Source organism: Falco punctatus (assembly GCF_963210335.1).
Source record: "Falco punctatus genome assembly, chromosome: 2".
Taxonomy (NCBI): domain Eukaryota; kingdom Metazoa; phylum Chordata; class Aves; order Falconiformes; family Falconidae; genus Falco; species Falco punctatus.
Window position 1 is genome coordinate 80,440,864 of NC_137581.1, and position 26,540 is coordinate 80,467,403.

Here is a 26,540-nt window from a genome sequence, read left to right on the forward strand (position 1 = left end):
GGGCTAACGGCGCCGGTGGGTGGTGCGGGGCCGTAGGCAGGTGAGGGGGCCGCGGGGCCCCGGCAGATGCTTCCCTCGGCTGCTCCCGTCCCGTTTGTACAGCCAAGTTTTCAAGCCGTAGCAGACGGGTTTGGGATGCCCCGGCAGCTGCCCCAGCTACCCGCGGCCACGGCGCCCGCCCCGTGATGACGGCAAAGGCGGGCGACAGGCGTGCCGGTGACGCCATCAGGCGGCGCCCAGCTCTCCGCAGCGCGGCGCGGACGGGACGGGCCCGGACGGGACGGGGACAGGGACAGGCCATGGCTCCTGCCGCCGTGCAGCCGCCTGAGATCCAGTTCGCGCAGCGGCTGGCCGCCAACGAGAAGCGCATCCGGGACCGCGCCCTGAAGAAGCTGCGGGGGTACATCAGCGTCCGCACCCAGCGCACGGCCGGTAGGGCCCGGGGCGGCGGGGCGGGGCGGCGTGGCCCGGGACGGGGGCGGGGGGCCGGTGGGGGCGGGGGGCCGGCCGGGGCCCAGCGGTGCGGCGCGGGTGGAGCGGGGGGCCGGCAGCTGGCGGGGGTGGGAAGCACGTGTGGCGGGGAGCCGGGGCCGCCAACTGTGGGTCTTCTGGGTTTTTTATTTATTTATTTATTTTATTTCCTTTTGGGTATTTTTTTCTTATTCTTTCTTTTTGTTTTGCTTTTTTTTGATTGTTTTTAGTTTTTTACTTTTGCGCACATATTTCATCAGAGGAAGTATTTGCCTCGGTGATACCGCGAGGGCCGAGCACGCCGTGAGGGAGCAGAGGCCGTTCGGGTCCGATCCTTGCCCATGGGTTTCCCCGCGGGCCGCCCGGGGCACCGCACCGCCGCCGGGGGCTGGAGGGCTCGGGGAGGATCTGCCTGGTCCGGGGCGTGCGGGGGCCTGGCTGGCAGCAGTAGCATGGCCGGGATGGAAGCAGTATAGCTCGCAGGCTCTTATTCCTAGGAAGAGGACAGAAATCCCGACAGATCCCGACTGAGCTCAGCCCAGTATACGGAGCATATGGTTTTATTTTCTGCTGTGCTGCCTAGTGAAGTGGTGGCTGCCTGTTTCCATGACTGATACTCAGGAGCATCGGAGGAAAGCTCAGGAGTGCTTCAGCACTTGTATTATTGCAGTCGATTCTGTTACTCATTCAGATTATCTGGGTTGCCTGTTACCTCCACATTCATAGTATCAAAAGCTTTTTTCCAACAACATTTGTTGTCCTACTTGGGAGCTGTGTACTGCCACCTTAGAATCAAGGGGAGGAGACTGGTCATGAGCATTTGCCGAACACTGTGTCTGACCTAGTAAACCTTCCCATAGCATTTGGGAAACTGGTACGGAGGTTTATGCGTACACACTCATTTGGCTTTGAGGAAGCCAGCCTAGACCTGGCACCCCAGGAGCTAAACTGAAACTGGAATACTGGTTGACCCAGAGATAATTCCTTGAAAAGACACTGGGGAATAGATGTTGTTTCTTCATTTTACTCTCTTCCCTTTCTGCATAGTATTTGACCCATTAATACATTTGACGGGGGAAGAGCATGTAAGAACAGCCTTACAGGGTCAGGCCAGAGAGCCAAATAGCCCACCGTCCCATTTCTGACAGTTACCGTAGGTGTAAGGGTTGCCTGGGGATTAGTAAGAGCAAGCAAGTGTACACTGTATTCCTCCCAAGTACCTTCTGAACCTCCAACTATTTTGAACTCTGGAGGCTTCCTAAGCTGCACATGGTTTCTCTTGTGTTCAGTAGTGCTTTGTGCAGCTTGCTGCAAAGTGCATATTCCTTTAAGTTTATGGAAGTATCCAGATAGAGAGGAGTGCCCTAACTGAGAGAGAAGGTTGGAGGTTAAGCTAATGCCATAAGATAAGATATTAGGAATCCCCCCCCCGGGCAATTGTCACTTGGGATGTGAACCTTCTGCATGTCAGTCAGCCCACCATGAAATGCAAATGAGTCAGAAACAAGGGTGACTTAATTTCCAGACCACCTAGATTTACTTACTGCTATGTATATTCAAGGTGGTAATATTAAAACAGAGGTTAAATTTTTTTGACTTGGAGAGAAAGCATTTTATTCAGGAGTTATTTATTAATTAGCAGTCTTGTATCCATCCAGCATTCTGAGGGAGATGAGGTTTACACATTAGATAACCCAGCTAGATACCCTAATTTGAGCAGCTGAGAACATGCTAACTTTGGAAAGGTGTGGTGTTTACCTGACGTTCACCTCAGTCACATCTTTCATAGGTAAGACGGAACTGCTCAGTATGATCTGTGCTAAGGCTGAATTATGTATCGTGCTGGGGAAACTTCTTCAAAGAGCTAGAGCTCTTAATTTTCAACAAGAAGTTGAACGCTACGTAAGGCATAGAACTACTGAAGTTGTCACGCGTGCAGATGAGCTTGAATGAGCACATTATTCCTTGGAAGTGGTCTTTTGGTTGGTTTTTTTGTTTTGTTTTTTGTGTGCAGGTTTTTTGTTAGCTACCTTGAAAGAGAAGAGCATGCTGTATTGGGCTGATAATAGGATATCTTTATAGAGACATTGGGAAATTAATTGGTGAAAGAATATTAAATAAAAGTAACTTTTAGTAGAAGATAAAAGATTGCTGTGTGGTTTCTTATCTGACAGAGCTGCACTTACTTGGGCCTGGATCTGTAAGGGATTTATGTAATTTCCACGGAAATGTGGAATCTGGTCCTTGGAAATTATTTAGAATAGGACAAATACCAACATTTTTAATGATAGCAATGTCAAAACAGTTAACTCCCAAATAAAAAAAGCTTAAAAAGCTTGCATTAAAGTAGCGTGCCTTCAGTGAGTGGTTGTAACAGTATTAATCCAAGAAACCCTGCTGTGCATAGGGAGAGAGTTACAATTCAGACCCTAAACCCAAAATATTTGTCAAGGTAGCTTGAAGGTAAAGGTGGCCTTCAGGTTTGCACACTGTAGTTACTAATGCAATAGATTCAGGTTTTAAATTAACCTTGCTTGAATGATTATTATTTGCCAGCTGTGGATGGCGACAGCAGGGCACATGAAGTTGAAAAATGGAAAACACAATCTTGAAACAACTTTTTGAGTGACTAGGATAAGAAATTTACTCTAAAACCTTTTGATCAGGGTCAGGACTGCCTAGGACACTTTAAAAAGCCCTCCGTGTATGAAAAGCAACCCCGTGGAAGTCTGTATTCCCTAGACAGGGAAGAACTCCTGAGCCATCTTTATAGGTTGCAGCTGACATCCCCTGGACATAAGCCTGAAGTCTGATGCCTCTGTAGAGTTAATGCTGTGTGTGAGGTTAATCCTGCTCCTTACTGCTACATATAATCTATATATAATAGCATATAATTCTGTTCAGAAATGTTATTAATTTTAATATTTCAATGAATATTAAATCAGTGATTTAATTGTTTCATATTTAATCTTAACATTATTACCAAATCTAAGTTAAATTTATAACTAATGCTTAATATTACTAGATACATTTCTTCCTACATAGTATTTTGCATATTTCCTTCACTCAACAATACTTCCTTTCTTTTTAACCAAGCATGGCTGTAGGTGATTTAACTAACATGTTTACAATTTTTCGTCTGAGTGGAGAATGATGCAGTAGTGATAATTGCTTTCAAATTACTTGGTCCAAGGAGGAGATAATCAATTTAGATCTAGCACTGGCTGTCAGGCTTTTTTGATTGGCAGACCCCTGAACATTTTTCAAAAGTGACAGTGATCTTTTTGGACGAAATTTGAGCTTACTGAAGTTGATTACCTTTTTAACGTGGTTTTTCTTGAAATTACTTGAGAGTACTTAATAGGCCATAGTTTGAAAATAGCTGTAGTAGGTTACTGTAGCTACCTTGTAACAGTATACTGTTACATTTTTACTTCCCAGAAATGTATTTGATGTCATGAATAATCCAGTTTTTAAAATGTTCTTGAGCAACTATTATTGACAGTAAAATTTTATTTTCCATGTAGTACTTTCCTTCTGTAGTATATGATTTTGATTATAATGTGAATTTTTATGGTCAATAGCAAAAATATTCTTTGCTGTTAAAATTCAGGCAATACAATATCTTAAGGCTAACTGGAATAAAAGTATTTTCATTATAGTTTCTCAGGCTCTTTGATTATATATTTAAATATAGAAATAAGTGTGTTGACTGCTAGAAGTTTATTCTGTCAAAACAAGTCTCTAATAAGGAACAAAACTATTGATAAAGTGAGACTTTTGTTTAAAAAAAAAAAAATTAAACAAACCCAAAAGCCATTTCAGTTATCTCTGAGGATCTGCACATCACCTCTCTTGCAAAATTAGATATGATGCCCTCATTAAAAATGTCTTTCAAACTTGGTGCTAAAAATATGCCCGAGGGTTTTATCAAAATTATCTTAGTATTCATCTTAGCCCACCTGTGATTTCTTTGAAATCTTTGTTACTTTGCTACAAGGTAGAAGCTTACAGTGATGGAATCACTGAACTACACCAAGTTGCCTTCCAGTTAGTGTGCTTACAGTAGGAACCAATCTTTACCCAAGGGAATATAACAAAAACAAAGAAGAAAGCAGGGAACAGAGGGAACTGCGAGAAAATATTTTGGTGGAAATATGGGTCTTTTTCATTTTCATTCAGACTTCTCTGTTCTAGGTGGCTTCAGCCAGGAAGAACTGCTAAAAATATGGAAGGGCTTGTTCTATTGTATGTGGATGCAGGATAAACCTTTGCTACAGGTATTGTAACTGGGTTTATATTTGCTTGAGAGGTTCTCTTCTAAAATACACTATAGGGACGTACTAATTTAGAATAGTGAAAATTACCTCATGAGTTGCTCACCTTTTTTTTTCTTCTGCTGCTGCCCATATACAGCATGTGCAGGTGGGGTGACTGTAACTCGGTGATACTCGCCACATGAACAGAAGCCTAAATGGCATGTTTGGAGTCACCCTCTGAACAGCAGGTGTAGCCGTTTACCTTCCAAAACCAGAACTGAAATATATACCATTATGAAGTGCATTAATTTGGTAGAACTAAAGCAGTAACAGCAAGTTCCCCTTAACTGCAACTACAACGTACTTGCAGTCTTTAGTTAGCCTAGTTTGAAAGTTTCACACATCCTTTTCTTTTGTTAGTTTGGTAGCACTTCCTCTACTACCAGATTTGTCTCTACTACTGACTTTTGTCAGCTACTACCAGTTTGTCTCCCTACTCTCAAAAGACACCAGTTTTGGATTACCAGATCTTAGTAACCTCACTTAATCAGTTTTCAAATGACTTGTCTGTTTGCATGAACAAGGTTTATCTCACACAGAGTACAGAGAGCTCCACCTACAATTAAGGTATATGAAAACAGTACCCCTAAATTTTTACATCATTTGTTAATTCAAATACATGGTATATTTTTCCTCCTACTTTAATTTTGTCTGCTGTCAGAAAGATGATTTGCGCAGGGATCTGGTGAAACAAACAGAGGTTGATACCCTTGAATCTTCTCTTACAACTGACCTAATCCATGTGGAAGGATAACTGCAGTACTAAAGCAGCTGTTAAGAGAGTATTTTTCATTTTGAAAGATGTTTAATGATATTCATACTTCTTGCTGTTTTCTGATGGAATGTTCAGTGAGGAGACCAAGCTCTGAAATGTGCTATACTATTAACTTTTAGGAGGAACTTGCAGACAATATGTCACAGCTTATCCATGTGATTCAAAATACAGAAGCTCGTAAGTACTATTTCATTGTCTAATGTTTTGTAAGATACTTTCATCTTTGGTGATTTTGAGACCACTATTGTACAGAGATAGCCAGATACGGGTGCTGCTTTCGTTCTTTCCTTTGCTTTGTGTCTAGCTGGTGTGTGTGATTGCATTAAGGGAAGCATGAGGTGCAGTTTGTTCTGGTTGTTGCAAGGGAAGAGTTGTATATCCAGCATGATGAAGGTGAGACTTTGCAGGATGGGGTGGCAAAGCAAACTTGTTCGCTTACTTTGCTATTCTGCATAGACTGACTTGTTCTGTGTATTTCCCACGCAAAATCAACCCTCTTTCGTGAGCTGTTAAGCACCTAGTATTCAAAATGCACATGAAATAAGAGTGCTCAGTCAATGCCAAAACTTGCATGGATAGAAATGAGTGCAGAATGGGTATTTTTCTCTAACTTGTGCATATGTAACACAAAATAGATACAAAGCTGTCCCTGTAATTACACTTACCTTTAACAGTGTGCCTTTTCTTGTGTTGTTTCTTGACTTGTCCTTGTACCCGTCTCAAGCATGTCTTCCCATAGCTCTATCCCTGTTGCTAGGCTGATCTCTAGGGAAATGCATCCCTTTCTCACGTTGAAGTGATTTCTTGAGATTCTTTTAGGTTAGCAAAATAAACTGTTGTGCCAGACATGCAGATATTTTTTCTTACTCTCTTACAGGACACCTGTTCATTCAGACATTTTGGCAAACTATGAACCGTGAGTGGATTGGGATAGACAGTCTGCGTCTTGATAAGTACTATATGGTAATACAAACTCCTCTGCAGATCTTTTCTTGCTGGGAAGCAGCTTTGTCTGCACATGCATTTATGTATGTTGTAAGAGAAGAGAAGTGACTGTCATCTTGATGCATCGCAAGAGACACTTGTTTTAAAGGCTTTCACTCACCACTGCAAATCTAAAAGCCGTTACGGTTTATGTCAAGCTGCAAGTGCTTTCTTGTTTGCCTTCCTTTAGAACTTAGTAATGTTTCTCATTGGTTTCTGTATGGAATACAAATAGTGTCTCAGAAGACACTGCATCAATATCAGTTACTTAGACCAGACTGTTTAAAGACTTCTATGATTCTGTATAAAGTAGCCGTCACTAGAACCCCAACTTTCCACTGCCAAAGTATCCATTGTAGTACATTCAGCTATCAGAATTCTTTCTGTAGAAAACACTATATTAAAAGAAACAGTAAAATCAATGAGAAAAGAATCTGAAAAGACCTGCCTTTGTAAAGAGGAAATTCACATTAGTCTTCTTTGAAATAAGTTAATTGCAGGCACATACACTGCTGGGTTTTTTTTCTAAATCTTAGCAGAAACAGTTATTTCAGTAAATGGAGTGTTTTGAGCCAGTTTAATGTAGCTGTTTTACATATGTCTGTCTCTTAGTGCAAGTTTTAAGTAAATAAGTTGTTACTGTTATCATCTGCCCTGTATTGTTGTCTCCATTTGAGCTGTGGGTTTTTTTAGATTTGGCAGCACTTCATGAAGAGCTCAGGGTGATAGAGCAAGAGAAAGCTGTATAGTAGAGATGGTTGTGGAATTTTCTGGACTTAAGATATGAAAATAGTTCATTGTCTTTTGAGCTTCACAGCATCCTTCTGTTGCTTGAAATGATAGGTCTGTCAAAACATTCATATGAGGAAGCTTTCCACTTTATTGTGCTACAAAGAAGTGTATTAAGAAGTCTATTCATATTTCAGTCACAGTAACTCCTTTATCTGTTTCATGAAGAACATGTATAACAAATTTTGTATTTCGCAGCTAATGCGTAGGATTTTGAGGCAATCCTTTGAAGCGCTGAAAAGAAACGAATGGGATGAAAGGTAAACAGATTTCTGAATGTAGTTGCATCATGAAGAAGTTGCCCAATTTACTTTTATCTAGTATGTTTTCAGTTTGTAGATCCTTCCTCTCCATAGGTGGTGCTGTCATGAAGTCTTAACACTCAGTCTTACTTGTTCTGAAGATCACTTATGATGTGTAGCTTAGAAAAAAGTTAGGTGTTATGCTTCATTAAGTTAAAAACACACTGCAATCAGTAACTCACTTAAGCCATTTATTGTGTTTCACAGAAAAAGATTTGAGAAAGTAATTCATGTATGCTTATGCAAAACCTGAACATAGGAGTTTTTCATGTGGTATTCCAAGCAGTCATGAAATCTGAGGGATCTAGATTTTTCATGGAGTTTGCTAGATCTGACTGATTTAGTCAGGAGAGCTATCAATGGAGTGTGGAAGGAATAGGCAGAGAGCCTGCATCCCAGAAAATTAAATTTTGGGGGGTTATGTTGTTTTTCTGATTGGCTGTGACTTTTGATTATTTTTTTTATTTTACTGTGTTTAATCACAGTCTTTTGATAAATGGAACTCCTTAATTGTAAACTAGCTTTCTGTTTGTTGTACACATCAGTGGTTTTGTTTGTATTTCTTCTATATTCTATTAAATGGGAAGTAAATGCAGTCATCTTGCTCTGTCTAGAGCTCTTGTGGCACTTCTAAGTTTGCTTTGTGTTTAAACTGATGAAGAACTTTAAGTCTTTTAATTAAAAGTACTTGATAACCTAGTTAGGTTATCCTTTCTCCCTCTTGCCTTCTGAAATGTGGAATGCATATAGGCATATTTTTGTGGAAATAGGAAGGAATGCAAAGCTAAAGTACACCCCATTTCTTCTACCTTAATTTTGCATTGGGTGAATGCCCACAGGTTGGAGAGATGAAAATGTTTATTGACCAGAACAGAAAGTGTGGGAGGAGGTTTGATAAATCTGAACCCCTTCTTCCCCACACACATTCCCATGGCAGAGAGACATGGTCACCCAAACTGATGCCTGATGAGGTTTGTTATGGCTTTGGTCTCCTTTTTTCCAGCTTCACTGGAAGGATGGCCTGGAGGCTTTTCACCACCAGAGGAAGCAGTGTGGGGCGAGACAATCATGATTCCTTTCTTTGCAGAGCAAGGGTGCTCAAGAGCTGCGATTCCCTCCTAGGTGTAGCCTAGAAGCTGCCTAGCATGTTTTCCGTTTATCTTTTCTTTTAAAATGCTTTTAGAAGAGAAGAGTATTAAAGTGAAACTGGAATAATCTTAGTGGGTTTGGAATGCTTTAAATTCTCTTTGGAACTGGAAATGTTTGTTATAAGCAAAATTGCAGGAGGCCCCACAGAACGTCAGGGGAGAACGCATGGACTATACATAGCTTCACTTTCCTGAAAGATGATGAGGATAGGCAGAAAAAGAAAGGAAAAAAGTCCCAAGTGCCACTCAGATGCAGCAATGACAGCATGTCTCTTTGAGCCATGTCACTCCAGCAGTATTTGTTAGTACTCCAGAAGTCAGTAATTGAACAGAGCCACAGTCCTACATGTACACAGCTCAGTCACTTTTGGCTTGAGCTATTGGGATGGTAATTTTTTTATGCCTACCTTAGGCATTGATCTGTTCTTCAATGTTACCGTTCTGCTTTAAGGGACAGTGGATAACATAGTTTAATGAAGACAAAATCTGCACAGTTGAAATGAGTTTGAGAAGGATCGGTATTAAATTTAAACCTTGGCTATGCACCAAAATGCAAATTGTCTCATAAAATGGAAGGGTATGAGGTGTTGTCCATCAGGGATAGATGAATGCAACAGCTGTGTCTTCAGAATGCCCTGCTCAAATGGCAGAATCCCTCCTCCTATCCATTAATCATATAGCATAATAAACTTGAGTCCAAATTAAGGTGTGAATTTTAAAACAGTGATTTTCACTGCAGCAAACTGCATTGAGTGGATTGTATGATGCCACAAAATCATCTAGACTGTAAGGACTTCTGATTATGGATGGATATTTTTAAAAAGTTTGCTTTAAAATGTGAAAATTGATCACTGGATTTATTTCTTGTGAGTGTTGGATAGCCATCTTAAAGAACGGATAAAGCTGTGAATGGCTAGAGTTTGGTTTCAAAGCATATAGAACATGAGCAATTGGATGTGAATATATTGTTCTCTTTTATTTCTCTCTTTTCTTTTTTTCTCCCACCAGTCTAATTGAACTATTCCTGCAGCTACTAATGAAGGAAGTTATGGACGCAAGCAGCCATGCTCCCACTGGGATAAAGTTACATTTCATTGATATCTATCTGGATGAATTGGCTAAAGTTGGTGCAGAGGAGGTTAGAAAATACTTTGTCATTTTCCTCCTGATTAATGTTAACTGTAGCATGCAGCATTTTAGAAGAAACAGCATTTTTAGATTATTTATGTTTTAACAGTTTTAAGTGTAATGTAGGAACGTTGAATAACCATGAAGAAAGTGACTTATTACAATTTGTGCTGGTACTTTTACTCATGTCTTATTATAGACAGTGAGAATATAGTAGTTTCTCTCAAGTTCCTGAGTACTGCTATACTGCTCCAAACTGAGGTTGGAAATAGAAATAGAAAAGTTAAGACTATTCTCATTTGTTTTTTTCAACAGAAGGGACTTAACATATTTTCCCTTGTGTGAACATGTTTGCCAGTCTTTGCTTTTGCAAAAACTGATGTAAAACCTGCTCTTGGCTGATAGTATGACACCTAAATAGAGGAAGAAAGTGAGCTTTCAAAGTTATCTAATATTTGCTAATTGCTGGCTTCAAACCTTGTTGGCTGTCCATTGAGCAAATTTACCTTCTACATCCAGTTGTTCATTTTGCTGGTGAATCTGTCTTTCTCAGCTGTATGTTGCTATTTCAGTTGTCATTAGTTTTGGTTGATTGTTACAGTGGTTGCTGTATTGGTTACAGTGATGCAGAGTTTTGCAGCAACTGAATGCATGTTCCTGCAGCTGTCACCACTGAACTTCTTCAGAAATACTTCAGAGTATTTCTTCTGTTACTCTACTAGGGTGAGGTGCCCGCTGCCCCACACCTCCTTCCAGACTTCTGCTCATTCACCTCCTCTTGTTTCTGACATCTGGATACATCTTGCAATGGACAAAGCTGTCAGCAATTTGCCATTTGTATTCTTTGCAGTCAGTATTGAAAGCAATTCTGCCTGCGGTTTTTGTGGTTCTGGATTGTGAAGTGTGAGAGAGAAGGTGTCTGCACAAGTGACTGCACTTGGAGCCCAAATAATTTCTGCAGCTCCACAGGCAGAAAACTGTGACTAAGCCATTCACAGGAAGCATGGGGAATTAGTTCTCTAGACTATGTGTAATCACAGCTGATGCTCATAAATTTAATTTAGGGAAGGATTTTTATCTTTAGTACTACTGTAGCTGACAGTGTTTTGGTCCAAGCAGTCCAGTTAAACCCAGGTCTTACTCACGTCTGCTACAGACCATCTTTGCGAAAGTTATTTGTTTTCTCTGCCTCATGTTTCCATATCTAAAATTAGAAGCTTTTTTATCTTTCTGTACTCGGTAGATGAAAGTCTGCAAAGCAGTCAACATTTTTATAATGCTTCCAGGAAATACCTGGAAGTTAGTGGTAGCAGTCGTAACAAAAAGTCACTGGATACTCCTGTCAGTTGGAATTAGATAGTATGCTGAAAAACTCTGACTTAATTTCTTGAAGAAGATCCCCCTACACCAAATATTCAAGGAATTTGAGTGTACACATACAATATTTACTGTACTCATTTTTTTTCTTTCTAATCATACAGCTCACAGCAGACCAGAATCTCAAGTTCATTGAACCTTTCTGCAAAATTGCTGCCAAATCAAAGGAGTAAGTTTAATGAAAGGATAAATATTTTTTTAAGAATTAAGAAATTCTGCATATACCACTCCACATGGTAATAAATGGATTGAAGAAGAGTCGTAGTATAACTGCAGAATGTAGAGAAAGGATATTTTACTAATGATGTGCACAGTCATTTGAAGAAAACTTGTATTCATCAGAGCTGTAGATAGTGTTTATGGATTTGTGAGAACTATATCAGGCTCTGTTGGTTTTGTCTGGTTATTAATTTTTTTTAAACATGTATAGAACAGCTAAGCTAATTAGATCCTTTGTTGCTGCAGTGTAATATAGAGCAGCATATAAACACAGTGAAATTTAAGAGGAAAACACTGGTAGGACACTTGATTAAAGGGCTTCTGTTTAGGAAGTAACAGGTTCACTTTCCTCATCTGTAGAGCTAGATGCTTTTCCACTTTCTTACCCATGTTCCCTGTGCCCCTCAAATTTTCTTTTTTTTTTTTAATGTGAGAGAGGAAGGTGTGTATGCTTCTGCCTTTTGACTCTCATCCCTGCTGTCTTGTAACACAGTCGATGTGTGCTGCACGCCATAGCCACTGGTATCTTTGAGATCATTGTGGATCAGTCCCCCTACGCCATTGAGGATCTAATGAGAGAATTGGGTAGCAACGAAGATGAGGATGTGTCTGAAGAAGACAAACAGGAAAATGAAGAGGTGCTTAAAACCAAAGGTGAGGAGAAAGTTCTAAACTGCTTTGGTAACACTTCGTGGGATTTAAAAGATCTGTTTCTTAAAAATACATTTCTGCTCTGAACCAGTCAAACACATGTTCAAGGAGTTGTAAGGATAATTGTGCTTTCCTGTCTTCCCTTCAGATGTGCTTAAACAAAGTGACTCCATAAGAACATGTCACAAAAATCACTGGTCTCTGTAAAACAGTTTTCTGCAACAGTGCTAGATGGTAACCCAGTCTGGCTTTTGGCTTGGTTGTCCATAACATTTTTGAACAAGATGAGGTTTTGGCATTCTGTGGGCATTTTAAATTAAAAAAAAAAATAAAATAAATCTGAGCAGGAAGATTTTCAATCCAGGTGTACTCTGGTATAGAGGCAATTTTTTTAAAAGGCACTCAGATAATGCCACAGTTGTGTATTGCATAATGGTGATGTAAAGTAGTTCAATCAGTCCAGGCTCACAAGATTGCATGAAGAAAAATACATCTGATCTTCTGTCAGAGTGATCAGAGTACCATGTGCTGTCACAGTTTGAGAAAGTGCTACAGGGTTCAACTGTTCTGTTAATGAAGCAACCATCTCAAGCTATGTCAAACAAACTAAACATTAATATTCAGTATTTTTTTTACAATAGCTGAAAGATGTTTGTCGAGAAAATCAATGCAGAGCTCTGAAAAAACAGAGGATGTTTCTGAAAATACTGATGATGGTATCGGGCCTGTTCTTCAGGTTTGTGGCTTGTTTGCTTTATTATTGATACTCACCCTTTGTTTTCTTTTTTCCCATCCCTTTCAGGAAGTACAAAAGTAAAGGGTATTAATCAGATAAGCATGTTACAAAATTTTGATCTCCTTCTGCTTTAATGTAAGGTGGTATTTAGTAACGCAGGGGTCCTCAAACTTTTTAAACAGGGGGCCGGTGCGCGGATCAAGTGGCAGGAGGTCACCTGCAGCTGCTTGGTTTCCCCCCCCAACCCCCAGCGCTGGGGGGTTTTGTAAATACCAGGGGCCATATTGAGGACCCTGGGGGGTTGTATCCGGCCCGTGGGCTGTAGTTTGAGGACCCCTGATGTAACGTGTACTCTGTGAACAGTTTATGAGAAAATAAATTCATGTTTCAATTCTGAATTCTTCATTCCTCTCTCCTATACCTTCTTTCTGTGCTCCTCCCTTCCTGTTTCAAGAGTTAAAAAGTGTATGGTAAAAGCCACACATCACTGTGGGTGGTGAAGCAATCAGCTTAGGTTTCATTGACAGTAAGACCAAAAGTAGTGGCCGATGGGATACGTGGGAGAGAGAGTAACATTGCAATTTGGGTTTTTTGTAGACCCACTTCCAGTGCAGTGAAGTGTTTTTGACAGTTTCACCCATCATGCATGCACATGCATGGTAGATACACTTCATGCATCTGTGGATTTTTAGCAAGAATTAGGATACGACATGCTTTAAATCTGATATTTACTTAAATATTTGTAGGAGTTTTGAAGTTGGTTGGCTTCTCTCTTGAGTAAGTATTAAGGTTAGGAATGTTTGAGAAAGTGATACTGAGTTCAACTGTTCTGTTAATGAAGCAACTGGCTGTAAGTCAGTATACGTGTGAAGGGGGTGTAAATTTCAACAGAGAGAAAACACTTTGTGTTCAAAGGAAGTGGCTGTTTAAAGGATATGTATGCTACTTGAAGTATTGGTAACACGAGTCACATTGGGTTCTCCTGCATTAATAAGCTAACTAAGAAAAGCTGTATAATGCTTTCCTCCAACAGTTTGATTATAAGGCTGTTGCTGACAAACTCTTTGAATTGGCGAGCAAGAAAAATACACCTTCCCTTAACCGAAAGCGTCTGTACAAGCTGGTCAAAAAGTGAGTTCTGTTGAAATACACCTTGCATGTGCCACTTTGTCCTAAACATCTTATGCTTTGCTTTTTCTCTACCCTCACTTGTCCTGGTGACAATGTCACGAGAGCAGGCTTGTCTCACAGCCCCAGATAACACACATAAGGTGCCTGAAGCCTGTGTTACTGTTCGTCATAGGTATAGAAAACTGCAGCTAGCTGAGGTGTGTCCGCACTCGGTGGATTTGTACTGCAGGATGTGCCATTAGGTTGTGCGATACGCAGGTTACAGATGTGGGAGAAGCATTACATTGGTGTTTTCTCAATACTTTCAGTGATTTGGTTTTGAGGTTTTGGATTTCTGAGGCAAATTTCTTCTGGAATTTCTTTGTAACTTCCTATGCAAAGTATGTTGTTCCTATTTTGACAAATCCGTAAGTACAGTGACAAGTGACGCTGTGCTGCTAGTGTAATTATTGGTACTAAACCAGTAATACTGTTTTGTTTTTCCTTCTCTCCTGCCCCACCTCCAGGTTCCAGGACTTAGCAGAAGGTAAGGACTGAGCAGCATACAGAGGCAGTAGTTTCTTTCCATTGAAGGATATATATTGTCCCTGTACAATGTATATTGCTTTTATTATTTTTTTTTGTTAATATGTTTTTCAAGAATACTGTTTTGGGTTGTTTTTTTTAAATCTCATTAAGATAAATTACGTGTTTTTGGTGAGATGGCCAAATCCCCTTCACAATTTGAGCAACCCTGTACTTTGTCCTTAAATGAGAGGTGATTATTTTTACTTAAACAAGTAGGAATCATTCCTATGATTTTCTTTCAGGTTGAGTGGGGAACAAGGGGTTGATTTTCTTTCTGTGGGAGTTATGTTGTATATGAACAGCATAACTGTACATAGAAATAGAGCTGGGAGTTTTCAGATCCCTTATACTTCCTCCTCAACAGGAATCTTCCCCCAAGATTTTCCTGAAGATGTTTCTACAGATGAAGATGATGATGAATTCAGCAGGGGAAGGCGAAAGAAAAAAGCTGTCAAGCCATGGGAGAAAAACAATTTGGAAAAAGTGGAAGGTAAAGCAAGATCAACTTCTGGAAGAGAGACAGTCTGCAGTCACTTGAGTATTTTGTCAAAGTATCAGATAAGCAGTTCTGAAGAAGGCAAACCTGTTGTTCAGGATATGCTGATTTGTATCATGTTGTGATGAAGGTTAAATGTGAGATTAAGGTCTCTTTGAAAGTGGTGGGAATTTTGTCACCAATTGTGAGGCAAGCATCACCTCAAAAATTTCAGTCAAAAGCAGAACTGGAAGCAGTTGTATACATTGCTCCATTGAGCAGTTCCATTTACTGTAGGAAAACAGAAACATGTCAGCCTTCTTAGAATAGGATGACTGTTAGAATATAGGAGTTCCGGGGGTATTTCTGGAAGGTGAAGAGAGTTACTGAGAACCAGGTGCAAGTATCTGTAGCATCATGGCTTATTGGCAAAAGCCCAATCATACCCCAAAATATGTCACTGAACTACTGAACCCCTGAGTTGCCCTTCTGTTTGGCTTAATGGGTGGGTAATAATTTTTTATAGGAATATTGTTATACTAAATAGGGTTACCACAGCGAATGGCTTAGATATTAGCTGTGACAAGGCAAGATCAGCAAAATATTAGTTAGGCCAGGTGTCAGAGGACTGCAGCGTCCTGACCAGCTATAATAGTAAAGTTGTTGTGCTGACTGGTGGCAGGAAAATGGTATGCCTATTTTAAAAGACAAGAAAAAGAAAGAAAGAAAAAAAAACCACCAAAAACCCCCCATCAGAATTCAGTTGTAAGTACCTTTGTGTTTCACGTCTGTATTATATGGTATTCTTTTTGGAATGAATTTAGAGGATGAACAAGAGATGTCAAGTGTGAAAGAGGCATCAGGTTCCCAGAAGAGGAGAAAAAGGAAGAAGAGGGACAGCCCAAGTGCTGATTCTGGAGCAGCTAATGGAAATCGTGAGGAGGGAATAACTGAAACATCTGGATCTAATGTTTTTGGCCAGGAAAAGGTGCCAGAAAATAACAAGGAAAGGAAGAAAAAGAAATCGCTAGTAAATGAGGCAAATGAGACCACAAATGTAGCAGCTGACAACAGAGAAAATCACAGTATCTCTGCACAGAGCAGTCTGAATGATGCAGAACAGAGTAAAAAGAGTCAAGTGAAGAAAGTGAATCCAAAAGTGCAAAATGTTCTTGTAAAACCAGCATGTCAGAATGGACCAGCTAATGCCAGCGAGGCACAGGATGTCAGCCCATCTGGCACACCGTTAACTCTTAAGGTTGTGAAGAAGAAACAGAAGGTAGGGGCTGTCTTGGTGAATGGGAATACCCTTTTGCAGCAAACTGACATGAAATCCAACAAGGAGGGCTTGCTGGGGACCCTGCCAGCAGATGCAGACTCTGAAACTGTGCCCTCCAGAAAGGTCAAATTGAAGACAAAGACAAAGCTGGTTGGTTTGGAAGAGATAAAAGCCTCCAGCCAGAAAGCAGCGAACGTGAAAAAGAAGAGAAAAGTAAAAGAGGTGCTAAACTCTGTTGAAGTCAATGGAGTTCTGGACACCGCATGCAAGAAAAGCAGGAAGGAGGTATGTATATCTCATTCTTTTCTCTGCCTTCTTGATGAGCTGCCAGGCTCCTTTTCAAATCTGGCTTTAGCTTTCTGAGTCTGGGGCTTGATGAGCAGGCTGTGTGCTAATGTCATCATGCATTGTCACAAAAAGAACTCAGTTCCCCAGAAATCCACATCCACCGCCATGGTCTTACGCCCTCGTGCACAACAACACTAAAGCCTGAGCCAGCTACTTAGCTAAAAGAACTCATCTAGCTGAAACTTGGATTGTTGGGGTACGGGGTTGTCTTTTTTTTTTTTTTTTTTTCTCCTTTTTTTGGGGTCACTGGGTTAATTATTATTTTGCATTGGGTCTCTGGCTGAGCTTACAGCATATTCACAGATGGCATATTTTGGCAAAAGGATGAGACTGGGAACATGGAACTTCCCTTTTTCAGCAGCAGCAGCGCACATTTAGATCAGTATAAGCTGCTTGTGCCCTCAGCAATTCCAATAGTGGCTTCTTTTCCTAGCTCATTTCTCCATCTTAAACAAATTGTTAGTGCTGTATGGGGAAAAAGCGAACAGAAAATATGACACTGTGACCTTCAATGTCATCAATGGCTGTATAATCACATTTATGAATGGTCCAGTTTCATATAAAGTCAATACCGTAGGGTTTTTGCTAGGAAGGTGTAACTGAAGTTGTCTTCAAAAATGTGTGTCTTGCAGTTTGGGAACAAGCTAACTTTTCTACCCTTTACCTCCCATATCCGTTTTCTTCTTGGCAACAAATAGAATAGGGTTGATTTTGCTCAGCAATTTGGGAGTTGAGAAGCATTTTGCACTGTGTATTTTTGGTGGCGTGGCTAAGAGAAGAGAGTGCAAGGGTTCTTCCCTCTCCTGCCGCTGAAATGCTTTTAACTGCTCATTTCTTGTATTCATCCTAACACATTAAGGGGTTCAATTATATTCTTGGAAGTCTTGCTGACAGTCTCACTTTGGTGGAAAGAAAATTCAGAAAGCATAAATGATATTCAGAATACAAAACAACTCCATGTTCCTCTGACTAAAAAGTGCATGTTACCTATCAACTCGCTTCTGTTTGACTTATCATACAGTTTTAAACTTAAGTAGTGCAGCCTTGTATATGAACTTGATATAACTACTCAGTCCTTCAATGGAGAAGAAAATGCATTTTGAAACATTGATTAAATAGTATTAAAATAACTTTGATATTTTAAAAATTTTGATGATAAAGTACTGAGAGGGAAGAACCAAAACATTTCTCTCTCCCCAGTATGCAAGCTGCATTTTTCTCACTGCAGGGCTTCAGAAGTGGGAACTGTTGGCTTTTTCTCCTCTTACCTAAATCCGATATGTTGCATACCTCATCTTTCTTTCTCTATAAAAGCTTGGCTTCTAAGAAAATATTATAAGGTTCAAAGATCTGATAGGTTTGAGATGAAGTTCCTGCAGGTTTCATGGAAATTAGTTTTTGGCACAAATTAGTGTAGCCACTGAAGGAAAGACAGCAACATGACCTCAGCACTTGCCTGTTGGCTGGCTGGCCAGTCAGTGCATGGGCTAGTGGGCCACTCTTCCCACGTATAATTCTGAAGAAACTACAGCATTTGCTGGTCCTTGCCCAATCCAGGTAGCTGTGTGTGTATGTGTGTGTTGAGTGGCAGCAGGGGGACAGAGGCAAGGAGAGAAATTTGGGAGTTGAGTCAGGAGGAGAATGATAATGTTGGTATAAGAAAAAAAAGAGGGCAAGGTAAAGCTAAAATGTACTAATGTGGAGGAAATTAGGCTTTGCTGATTTTGTTTTCATTGCTTTGAGAAATAATACGTTTTATTTCCTGGGTTTAGTTATGTAATACTGGTCCTGTGCCCAGAAATCGTGAGGGGCGTGCTTGGATTCTTGATTATAAAGGCAACACACACCTCCAAAGAATTGGCTTCAAATGTCAAGGGGGAGAAGGGGAAAACCCAAACAAGTTCAGTATTATTTCTCAGTTGTCTCCAGAATTCAGAAAGAAAAGACTTACGCTTTTTCGCTTTATTTAAAGCAGAAGTGATTTTCAAATTGAAAGAAGCCATATCCCCTGGATATTTTCCACAGCACGGCTGCAGACTGCTCGCCAAATTTCACATCTGTACATTGACGTGAAGCATAGCTGATCTTCCCCTGACAGTAGCCCACAGATATCTGGGGCCCCTAGACAACAGGTTGGAAAGCTCTGGTGTTTTGCATTTCATTAGTGGCACTGCCAGTACAGGTCCTAAGAATTGCCTTATGCTGGAGGAAAGGATTGCTTTAAATGGCAATCCTCAGTGTGAATTTGAGGTAGCAAACTAGTGGCAATGTGCAATAGCTGGCTTTCTGAGAGTATAGACAGGCTTCATACTCCACTTTTTTTTTCTCCATCTTAGCGTAAAGCTGGGTTTGTTCATTAGTTGCGTATCTTAATGTGTCCAGAGGTACCACAGAAGAGTTTTTGCTTAAGGGCAAGGAATAAAAAAATCATCAATTGTGTGCAGGAGAGCTGGGTCAGTTGTAAGGCAGCCTTATGCACATGAAGAAGACACATTTGTTTGACGAGACAGGCAAGTGTTCCTTCTTTGCTTTGCAATGACCTTCCTATTTCTGCACAGAGCTTGCCTTCAACTGCTGTTTTCAGTCATACTAACTGCAAAATTAACTCCTGAGAGGTAACCGTGACACTTAGATTTTGTGAGTATCAACTAGCACTCTCTCAGCTGTGACAATATTTACAGAAGCCACCTATGATAAGCTCTGAGCACTGATCACTCTACTAGGTATAATTAAGTATAGTACTTCTGCACTGAGAGCAATTTTTTCTTTCCTTCCTTTATAGGAAAGCAGTGCTGCTCTATCATTATTAAAGAAAAACAAAGCAAAACCAGGAAATGATTTTGTAAAATTTGAAAAACTAACTCTACCAAAGCCGGTATTCTTCAGGAAAGCCAGAAGCGCCATCTCCTCCACCAGGGCATCCAATCAGGTAATGGGGTCTCACCCTCTCCCTGAGTCTGGGCACAGGTCTCTTCCCAAGCTGCCTGCCCCAGCAAAGAGCATGACCCACTCATGCTGTCTTTTCCACCCTGCGTTAGTCTTCTCATGTGGACAGATAAAACTGGAAATGCTGTTGCGTTTCCTTGTAGGCAGTCACACATGGCTCCAGAGTTTCAGAAAATGGGTTGTATGCATCTTAAAATCTTTTCTTCCCTCCTCCCCACCCCGCTTTCAAAAATGCCCTCTTGTTGAAAGGACACCATTCTGAACCTGCTTATTTTGCAAGAAAGCAAAAGCATAAGCTGGCTTTCAGTCTTGCTAAGGACCTGGAGCGTCCATTTCTTCCCATTTGTGGAGGGTGGCAACAGTACAGGGCTTCTAAAGACTGACCTCTTTTTCTAAATATAACACAATACACACATAACAAGCCGTCTTTGCACTTTGAGGCCTGACTGCAGTGGGGCCAGTGTATTTAATATACAAATATCTTCTTGTGTGTTGTTGAATTATGTAATGACATTAAGGAGAGCATGTGATTTCTCTACAAATGAAATACATTTGCTTTTGGCTAGAAAAACTGCTGTCTTAGCAGGGGTCAGTGCTAGAGGACTGGGGGTGTTCTAAATCAAATGAAGGAAGTAAGGTGCTTTGCATTGGTTTTGATGGGATGCAGGTAAGGTAAAAGATCGCATAGCATTGCCTCAGAAATCTTAGTTTACTTCATGTCTTTATTTTGTTTTATAGCTGAACCAGCTACAGTCATCAAGCTCCAAAAAAGTCACGTTTGGCTTGAATAAAAACATGACTGCTGGTGAGTCTAATATATCTGTGTGTCTCCACAATTTCTCTTGTAGTCAAGGAAGGGGGAAGCTGTGTGCACTCATACACACCTATACACTTTGCCTCTCTAGAACAGGATGATTCTGATCCTTTTTTTTATCTCAGTGTTTGCATATAGTTTATAAACCATCCTCAAGTTCCTGTCCAGAGGAGGTGGTAAGGTTCAGGACATTTGGCCCAACAGCTAGACTTGCACTGATTCCAGGGTGCTGTTTCACTGACTTGCAGAAGGAGCCTTATGGGTGGAAAACAGTGCAGCAGAGCGAGACTCACCTTCCTGAGCTGCCTGTTCTGCAGGACACCTCTTAGCAATGAAGACTGTGAAGTGCACTTTTCCCTCACTTCTGTTTCCCAGGACAAAGGTGCTGATATGCTGATGAGCTCAGGGTGTATAATAGCAAAGTTTCAGTTTTATCTTGGCTACCTGTGGTTTATTAATGGTAATGAGTAGATAAATGTTACTTCCCTTTTGGATCCCCCATATAAGCAGCAGTGGTTTTCCCCGTTAAATAAACTTCTTCCTCCATAGCATGGAAGTTTATTCCATGTATTCATTTGGCTAATTTTTTTTAACTCTCTGAGTTGTGCTATAGGCTAAATTCAAATTCAGAACAGTGTGTTTAGACACATGTCTTTATGTTAATGTAACACAACTGCACAAAGAGAAAAGAAAAAGTCTACCTGTTGGCAGAAGGGATAACCAAGAGACTCTAGAGCAGTGCTGTTTAACAGTCAGAGCACAGACACTTCTTACCCACTGTCATCTTTCAAACTGAAGTGTGGTGTTCTTCGGGACAGCTGGACCACTTATTTCAGAGGAGTAGGCCCAGAGTCTCTGGTGGTCTGTGAAACCATGGAGAATGGTTCACAGCCTCTCTGTGGACTGAGCAGACCCCGGTCTCAAAGACTCTGCTAAGAGATGTGCTTCACCACCATCTCCTTTTTTCCCATAGTCTTAGGTTTCTGATCCTTAGTGAAGGACTTGAGGATCTGAGGCAGACTTCCAGGGTTGGGTAGTTCAACAACCGATTGTCAGGCCCAGTTGTTCCAGGAGTTTTGTTGCTTTTAACTTGTTTGCTTGTTTTTCAACAGAGTTTAAAAAGACTGACAAAAGTATATTAGTGAGCCCAGAAGGACCCTCCCGTGTGGCTTTCAATCCTGAACAGAAACCCCGTCATGGGGTGCTGAAGTCACCCAGTGGCACCCCAGCAGGAGAGCCTCAAACGAAGAAACCTTATACTCTATCAGCTAAGAAGAGACCAACTGCTATGAACTTCTTTTAAACCAACAGATGTGGCCTACTTTTGTACAGGACATTTTGCTAACCTAGAATGTTCTCTGGAGGTATTTTGGAACTTCTTTATTTTTTTAAGTTAATACAAATTGTATATACAAAATTCTGACTGACCTAGGTCATCACTATTTTGACACCACTTCATCTGTATCTTGAAATACTTGTTTTGTCTATTTACAGAAAAGAAACAAAATTCAATCTCTGCTCAGGTTTGGTCTATGAAAAGTATGGTCTCTGCCCATGTTATTCCCAAGAGACTTGTTCATTTAATTAAGGAATGTTCAGGGTTTGATTGTTCTGGCGATTTTTTTTTTTTGAGGTTAAAGAAAACTTGGACTTCATGATATTAAACTGGTTTTAATTGTGGGGCGTAAAATGGAAAAAAACAATGTAGACTTTAAACCTACTCATTGCTCATAAATTTTTTAAGTTTACCCCATCGGTTTTCATGTGTGACCTTGGCATTCTGTTAATTCTTCTTCTGGAAATAATGGTTACCTCATGTCTCTGTTTAGTAACAGCTGGGCTTGGGTAGCTTTACAGATAGGAAGCAAGCTTTCCCTGGGGTAAGAGATGCCTAGCTGCTCAAGTGGTCACTGTTGCAAATAAACCTTCACAGCTGGTTGCCTGCTGAGTTGGGAATAGTCACCACATTATTTTCAGTAACGCAAGTGCCAAAGCTGGTTCACACTTGTCATATTGTAAGTGGGCTTCTCTTTACTGTACCTGAAGTAATGCTCTTGCAAGAGAAATCTTTGATATTTCCAGGTCTTCCCCCCACCCCCACTGCTGTCTTTCCTGAAGCTCTGAGAAGACTTTAGTTTTCTACTTTAGCAGTTGGTGTCACCACATGTTACCAGAACTCAGATTCATTCAGTGAATGAACCTCTGATTGTACTTAAGTGAGCTAGATCGGTGTAGTGCATCTTTGGTTAGGACACACATCTCTCTAAAAGCTTTGGTGCCTCTCAGTACAGGGTAAAACTTTACAGCCCAGGCAGCTTGATTTTGGCTTTGATGTAGAACCAGAATAATTCTTTCTGCAGCATTTCCTTGCGTTAAGTTTTTTGGATATTTTATGGCTACTCTGCATGTTTTGGTTTTTCTAAAGAATGAAGTGTATTTCTGTGAGAGACCATTAAAGTATTCTGAGGGGGAACTGTGAGGAAGGGGAGAGCAAGTGAAAATAAAAACTTGTTTTATACTGTTGGAAGATTTGAAATCTTTCTTTGGAAGTTTTGCTTTTACAAATGAGGCAAAAGCTTTGCAGCAGATCTCTATGTTAGAGCTCAGCTTCAAAGTACAACCTGGTGCCAGAGCAAAGCTGTTCATGAAGCTTCCCACCAGTTACTTCGGTAATCCTATAAGAGAGAGGGTAGGCCCGCTTCACTATCTTGTCTTGTGATAACTGGTAAACACTTAGCTACTTCAGCCAACAAAATTAAATTTTGTGATATGATATATTTGCATACATCAATACTGTTTTTTACCAGTTTTTGATGCTGGCTGTCCTCTGCCAGATTACTCCTTGTAAGCAACTGGATTGAAACTGCTTCTTTGTAGTTCATCTAGAATTTCTTCAAAATACTTGTGTACTTGCAGATTGCTGGTTGGTCTTAGTTGCTCAGTTCTAATCTGTGCCCATTCTTGCACTAAGTTTGTGACAGTTCACAGTTTGTGGTACTGCCAGAAAGTCATTTTGCTCTTGTCTTTTCTCATTTAAAGTGAAGGACTGAATTTCATTTGGTTTTGTTTCAGTTTGTATTGGTTTGACTGATCAGTAAAGAACTCTGGAGAATACATCTGATAAAATTAATAATACTTGCTGTTTGAGCAATTATTGTTCTTTTATATTTAAAAAAAACTCATTGTATATTAGCATAATGCATTTTTTTGACAAGGTGATGGTAAGTAGGATTTAACAAAGTGTTTGATATGTTGTACTGTTTATCTTGTACTGTGGGTGAGAAGTCTCTTGTGGAATATGCATAAAAGCATTTGTATGTGCATGGTTGTTAATGCATTATGGTGAAGATGCCACATTCCTCCAAGGATGTAGATTAAAACAATCAGTAGGTAGATCTGGTGTGCACAGAAAAATCCAGAATCAGGACACATTGGGGTTTGGTTTTGGTTTTAATACATATAACTTACTATGGAAATGTGTTTAAATGGTTGTCTGGATCTTTTTCTATTGGTTGGGGGATGCATTGAACCTGTTGCTTGTCCAAATATTTTGTTGCCCACAGTGCTAATGGAGAAGGCAGAAATGGCAGTCAAGTTGTTATCTAAGATTGTAGTGATGTGATTGCTTGTTGGGATTCATGCTGTCATGTGAAAAGGGGGAGGAGAGCGGGGGAATCTTCTCAACCCCAGTGTTTGATCTGTCTGTTGGCAGCCCAGGAAAGCTGAGACCCTTGTGCCCGACCAGTCTGTCAGCGTCCCATTATAGGGACCCTTCACTGAACAGTCCCACTGGATCGGAGGGCAATTCAACCGCCTTGTTCAGGGAGACGCACTGATAGCATCAGGGGGACCCCTCAGTGGGTCTGCCCACTTTGTTTAAACGTGTTACCCGCTGCCAGCAGCGGTTAGTGCCCACACTAACAGTTTGCAAAATTAACACTCTTTATTATAAAATCGTGACAAGTTAAGATTCGTGATTGTAGGTGACAGGGACTGTCTGCAAAAACAAGTTTGAAATTATACACTACCAAACTATATACAACCAAAACCTTAATTACTAATGACGGGTAGAATGAGTTAGTTATTTAGCATGCATAAGTCAAAGTTCTTACCCAAAAGGCATCCCTATAGGGGAAGAAGACGTGTTCAGCCCATTGACTGATCCCAGAAGTTAGGGTGGAATCTTCCCATCCCGTCTCCCCTCATCTGTCCATTTTTTGTACTTCATAGTACATTGCATATTCATTCATCATACACAGGATTGGTTACAAGTTTCTCTCTTCTAATGCAAAGTAGTACACATCCTCAGCACTACTGAAGTTCTCTGCTAACTACGCATGCTCCTCAAGTGGGGTTTTGCCCTTTTTCAGGGGGGTTGTTTGAGTTGAAGGTCATGATCTGCCACTACCACTATTATCTTTGTCCTATTTTCAACTAATTTTCTGTTGATGCCAGTGGATTGCAGCATCTTATCATCCTGTTTCCTCTTGTAGCCAGAACTTTCCCCACTTGAAGGCTTCTTTCTGTGTAACTGAGATAATGGTGTTCTTTTCACTATCTGTTCTCATGCTCCCCAAGGCTGACTCCCTTGATTACAAGTCCCTTCATTCATTAACAACTTTAGAGGGAGTCAGATTGACCTAGCTTTGTGAACACTGTATCAGAGTTGGGTAATCCAGGAGTTCAGACAATTCCTCCTGCCCTGGACTTACTTCAGTCCAGGACTAGTAAATTTCCATCACATTTAGGTGGAGCTTGAGCGACTCTAGTCATATACATTGTTGTTGCTAACTGGTATTGTGTGCCCAGTGAGGTGTAGTAGTACCTTGGAGGCAGGTAACTTTGGGAGGGAGGTGTGCGTTGGTATTACAAAGAGATTATTTCATCTGAGGAAAGTAATTTCACCACAATGATTGGCTCAGCCATGGACATCTCATGGATTCTTTGCGTGACAACTGGCATGCAGCTTATCGGCTGTGTGGTGCCATCAAGTTCTCATTCCTGCAGGGAGCATGACAGAGCCTGGCCGCAAGGTCTCCACTCCGCTCCATCCTCCATCACTCCTAACAGTATGTGCTGAACTGGCAGGATGTGTTGCTTAGGGAACTGTGGTGACGTAGATTCCGTGCGTGCCAACCATCCTGAAGGCAATAGCTGTATTTTACCCTAAAAAGCTTTCCGTAATACTACACTTCTGTTAAGACTCAATTTTCCTCTAATTCCCCTCCTCAAGGTGATTCTCTTGCGCATGCATAATCCATCTGTGCCATGAAACTGGTGGAATGTTTTGTAAATACACGTATGTAATGTGTATTGTCTTCAGTGGTGTCTGGAATTTCATTCAGGACGACTTTACAAACAAAATGCAAGCACTGTCAGTGCAGTTTAATCAGTAGTGTTGGGTTAAATTGAATACATGAGCCAAAATATTTGGATAATGACAATTCCAATAAACACTTAAGAAAAAAGAAAAGGGTGGGTGGGGGCGTAGGGGAGGGAGAAAGAAATGTAACATCTGGGATATCCACTGAACCGACTGAACAGACACAATGGTACTCTAAGGAGAGATGTATCGATAGGAGAAAAGAAAAACCGATCTGATTTGGTGTTGCTTCGTAGGTTTTTTCATAGTGTTATTCCAACCCTATAGCTGCCAGTCACGTTCTGAGTCAAAGTAACGTAATGTGGCATACATTTTAAAGGACTGTATTTTGTAATGATTGTCTCTGCATTTTTGTTATGAATCTGGTCAATTTTGTATTTCTCAAGTGCTAATAGTTTATAATTCTTTATAGCTTCAAGAGAACTCAAAAGCACAAAATAAATTCAGCAAGGCAAGTTGAAATTATATTTAAATTATGAGGTACGCAAGATCTTTTATAGTCCATCAAAGCTATGTGACTTGGAAAGCATCAGATGCCCTTTTTGTCATTTATTTCCTGTGCTTAGACTTAATTACAGGCAGAAAAAAAAAATCCATGTCTCATTTTATGTACATCTGCAACAGCTTTGTTAATACAAATACAGCGTCTAAGCATTACATCATTTAGTCTAGTCCAATAAACCATTCTTTTTTGTGGA

At 40.5% G+C, this 26,540-nt stretch overlaps 1 protein-coding gene across 1 annotated transcript; it reads left to right on the top strand.

The window, feature by feature from the left end:
• Positions 1 to 185: 185 nt before the first annotated feature.
• RRP1B (ribosomal RNA processing 1B) lies at positions 186 to 26,540 on the top strand (the record flags this gene model as incomplete). The annotated part of the gene is made up of 16 exons (XM_080376945.1): positions 186 to 432; positions 4,669 to 4,751; positions 5,685 to 5,742; positions 6,443 to 6,528; positions 7,537 to 7,598; positions 9,797 to 9,926; positions 11,398 to 11,462; positions 12,006 to 12,166; positions 12,805 to 12,899; positions 13,933 to 14,030; positions 14,537 to 14,556; positions 14,962 to 15,087; positions 15,897 to 16,636; positions 19,482 to 19,628; positions 20,384 to 20,450; positions 21,572 to 26,540. 16 exons carry the CDS (start codon positions 186 to 188, stop codon positions 21,760 to 21,762), a joined length of 2,376 nt encoding a protein of 791 aa, XP_080233071.1. The 3' UTR covers positions 21,763 to 26,540.